The sequence below is a fragment of the Micropterus dolomieu genome, linkage group LG17, assembly GCF_021292245.1.
Source record: "Micropterus dolomieu isolate WLL.071019.BEF.003 ecotype Adirondacks linkage group LG17, ASM2129224v1, whole genome shotgun sequence".
Taxonomy (NCBI): domain Eukaryota; kingdom Metazoa; phylum Chordata; class Actinopteri; order Centrarchiformes; family Centrarchidae; genus Micropterus; species Micropterus dolomieu.
In genome coordinates this window covers 36,735,526-36,739,619 of record NC_060166.1, presented here as the reverse complement: position 1 = coordinate 36,739,619, position 4,094 = coordinate 36,735,526, and the positions used below count along the sequence as shown (strand labels likewise).

General features: G+C 49.7%; 2 protein-coding genes across 4 annotated transcripts in view; both read right to left on the bottom strand.

Annotated features, from left to right (window-relative positions):
• LOC123986633 (segment polarity protein dishevelled homolog DVL-3) overlaps positions 1-1,367 on the bottom strand; it is a 21,519-nt gene extending 20,152 nt beyond the window's left edge. Inside the window, exon 1 of one of the 2 annotated variants that reach the window (XM_046075005.1) lies at positions 1,043-1,367. In XM_046075005.1, coding sequence (XP_045930961.1) covers positions 1,043-1,218 — 176 coding nt within the window. In that variant the 5' untranslated portion in view covers positions 1,219-1,367. The remainder of the gene's footprint in view (positions 1-1,042) is intronic. The other variant, XM_046075006.1, reaches the window with a different exon arrangement.
• Positions 1,368-2,272: 905 nt separating this feature from the next.
• The window catches only part of rnpepl1 (arginyl aminopeptidase like 1), a 12,213-nt gene continuing 10,391 nt past the window's right edge, over positions 2,273-4,094 (bottom strand). For both annotated transcript variants that reach the window (XM_046075002.1, XM_046075004.1), the window contains one exon: positions 2,273-3,696. In XM_046075002.1, coding sequence (XP_045930958.1) covers positions 3,418-3,696 — 279 coding nt within the window. In that variant the 3' untranslated portion in view covers positions 2,273-3,417. The remainder of the gene's footprint in view (positions 3,697-4,094) is intronic.

The following is a 4,094-nucleotide window of genomic DNA, read 5'->3' as shown; positions in this document are numbered from 1 at the left end:
TCCTCATCATCATCACCCACCATCACCACCACCACCATCCTCATCATCATCACCCACCCTCATCATCATCATTCTCATCATCACCATTCACCCTCATCATCATCAGCACCATCCTCATCATCTTCACCCACCATCATCATCATCATCAGCACCATCCTCATCATCATCACCCACCCTCATCATCATCATCCTCATCATCACCATTCACCCTCATCATCTTCACCCACCATCATCACCACCACCATCCTCATCATCAGCACCATCCTCATCATCATCACCCACCATCATCATAATCACCATCCTCATCATCAGCAGCACCATCCTCATCATCATCACCCACCATCATCATCATCACCACCATCCCTCATCATCATCAGCACCATCCTCATCATCATCAGCACCATCCTCATCATCTTCACCCACCATCATCATCATCATCAGCACCATCCTCATCATCATCACCCACCATCCTCATCAGCACCACCATCCTCATCACCATCACAGTCTTCAAGGAAACAGATTTATGCTGAACAAACATACGGGACCTTTAAAGAGTTGAGCCTGTTGTTCTGTTTCATTTCTACAATTACAACCAGAGACAGAGTTTAATCTTTATATAATCCAACGCACACACACAGAGTTATATAACAGACTGTCTGCTGAAACCAGAAGCTCTTTAATATTCACTCTGATGAAATCTGCCTGCAGTGTGTGTGTGTGTGTTTTTGTTTTACTGGATTTGTAGGGTCAAAAAACGGGATTCCACTAAACTTGTGGGGCCCCACAGCTTCATGGGGCCCAAACAGCTGGACACACCAGTTTAAAAGGCTGTTTGAGACCGGGTTTCAGGGTTCAGGTTCAGGCCTTACACAGGGACAGTAAGGCCAACATGTGTGTGCGCTTCCACACTTTAAATGAACCGACGTGTAAACAGGAAATGCATTACTAACAATCATGTCAGGCTTCATGTTGTTACCAGCTGACTGACGATGATGATGTAACGCTGATCACTCTTATCAACACCATCGATCGCGTGACTCACCCGAAGTCGTCGTCCACCGCCTTGAAGAAGAACTTGAGGTTCGGTTTGTTCAGGACCTGTTTGAAGTCCGCCAGTGTGACGCGCTGCGCGGGCACGTTGATCCGGATCAGGTAGGGGGTCTCCTGGTCCTCCAGGTGGTAAATGACCCGCGTATCCTCCGCCATGCTGTCCCCCATGAAGCCCGGAGCGGTCCGGCGCGGTCCGGCACGGTCCGGAGAGGGAGACTCTGTCTCTGTCGGTCTGTCGCTCCCGCAGGTCTCCGGTCTGTTCTGGTCCAGATGAGCTGGTCCAGCTGCTGCAGATCGCCGATGCTCTCAGTCTCCTCCGGAAGCCACGTCAAGACCGAAACAGTCAGATACACAACTTCCGCCTGAAGCCCTTCAAGATAAACCTGAGGGGGGGTCTTTATAGTCCGAATCCTTCAGCGTGAAACAGTTTTAATGTTTTGATCATTTATTGGTTTTAATTTGCTGGTTTGTGTGAAGAACACGAGCTCCATCAATACAGATGTCTTTGTCATTATAATATTGTTGTTAATTAAAGTGTTATTATCACAGAATTCAAAGCAGGACCGTCCTGATCCAACCTGAAGCATTTATATTTTATCACAGCAATATTTTACCCGTAACTTGAATCCAATTGTCAGCAGAGCTACTTCAATACTAAAGCACGTCTCTGGTCATCTGTAGTTTTATTGTTATTAATATTAATAATTAAAATACATTTTATTTATGACACTTCACATGTGAGGCGAATCTCAGTCTCATTAAGCGATACAAGGTAAAAGCATAAATATAAAAAAGAAAAAAAATATGCGTAAAAGTAAAGTTGGTCACAAAGCAGCAGACTAATTAAAGGTTATAGGTTCTGCTAAAAACAAATATTTTAAATCCCGTTGTGATCCCGTAGTACTCCTTGTATTTTGTGTGCAGAGGAGGATCCGGACCCTCTAAACGCTGGAAACAGCTTTTTATTTGACTCTTCCTGTCTGCAATACCCTGCTTTTAATTTGAAGGCATCACATCTTCCTATATATTTCGAAAACTGTCGACTTGTGACGAAGACTTCCGACTTTACACTTCCGGTTTTTAGTGCTAGCTTTCAAGAATAAAATCATTTGAAGTGAATCTAAAAAAAACCTCCTTAAAGCTGCCTGGAACTCCTCAAGGATCCTCAAGGGCCCACCAAAAGGTCCTGGAAACACTGAGGCAGTAAATAAAAAACACAATCTGTAGTTTCAAGTGTTTATTTGTAGTCCAACATTCATTACAGAGGCGTTCACTGACAGCTGGGAAAAGTGGGACGTTTCTCAATCTTTCATTTGTTGAACATGTAAATAAAAATATTATAATTTCTTTACACACAGCCAGCCTTACAGTGATCCAGTACGGGATCCCTAGTCTCACAGTGATCCAGTACGGGATCCCTAGTCTCACAGTGATCCAGTACTGACCCTGGTCTACCAGCCGAGCAGCAGCAGAGCTTTTGTTGTCTCAGACCGGTTCGGTTCCTGCTGGCCTCTGGTCCTGCAGGTGCTACGTGTCCTCTTCCCGTGTGTTTCTCAGTACTGCGTCTGGACTTATTGCTGCTGACTGAAGGTAAAAACAGGCAGACCCGACATTAAAGGGGCAAAGAAGAACTAAAAACTCTCAGTTCCCAGCTGCAGTGAACGCAGCATTAAGGCCACTCGGGTGAAGTCTGCTGGTGTGTGCGTTTCCTGCTGAGTCATGTGACACAGTGAAAGTGGAACAGAGCGTCGGCGTGCCCCGGGTCCTGGTCTGCAGGTCAGAATCAGGAGGTAGTGAAAGTATCGCTACGTGTTAACGGGTCCAACTCGGACTCTGAGGCGTGGACGGGTTGGCGGCTCCAGAGGCTCGTTTCTGTCCAACGCGGCACGTTTCGGACAATCTGTATCTTACAATCTGTAGTTTGATCGTTCAGACCGCTTCCTCGACAGAAACGAGCCTCCGGGCTGCTTCCTGGATCAGGGAGCCGATCGATCAGCTGACGGGTGGAATCAGCTGATAATGAGCCGAACAGTCCAAACACAGAACTCTTGTTCCAAGCGATCTGTTAAATTGCACTTTAAGTCGACCAGAGACTCTGAACCAATCAGAGGAGCCGTCTGAGGGCCGCCAGCCGCGGCTTGAGCAGCTCCTGATGAACCTTATAAAAGAGTCACATGATGCGTCATCATACAGAAGCCGTGACCTTTGACCCCCTTGGCGGAGTTTTCTTCTTCATCAGTGTTCAAACTTTGAGCGTCTGGAGCGTTGCCACGGCAACAGCTGACATGATTAATCTGACCACGTTCAGCTCTTCACCTGTGACCAACGGCCAATCACGGCCGCGTCACGTGACAGAATAGATGGGCTTCACGCGGAGACGTTGACGTCCCGCAGAGCGATGGCAGAGGCAGTCCCGGCAGCGGCGGGTGCCGTGGCGGCGGGCTGCGGGGAGGGGGATACGATGGCCAGAGCAGGGGCGTTCTGATTGGTCGGGCCGGTGGCGGTCTGGAACAGGATCTGCTGTAACGTCCGTCTGAGGTTCGGATGCAGGCGGCGCTGAGTCTGGTTAAAAATCTCCACGGCAACGCACTTCATCACCCCGGCAACCAGGTCATCGTACAGCGGCACGGTGTACATCCTGGATGTCTGCAGACAGGTGAGACAGGTGAGAGGCAGGAGAGAGGGGCAGGAGAGAGGGGCAGGAGAGAGGGGCAGGTGAGAGAGGCAGGAGAGAGGGGCAGGAGAGAGAGGCAGGAGAGAGGCGCAGGAGAGGGGCAGGAGAGAGGCAGGAGAGAGGCAGGAGAGAGGCGCAGGAGAGAGGCGCAGGAGAGAGGCGCAGGGAGAGAGGCAGGAGAGAGGGGCAGGAGAGAGAGGCAGGAGAGAGGCGCAGGAGAGAGAGGCAGGAGAGAGAGGCAGGAGAGAGAGGCAGGTGAGAGAGGCAGGAGAGAGAGGCAGGTGAGAGGCAGGAGAGAGGCAGGAGAGAGGGGCAGGTGAGAGAGGCAGGAGAGAGAGGCAGGAGAGAGAGGCAGGTGAGAGAGGCAGGA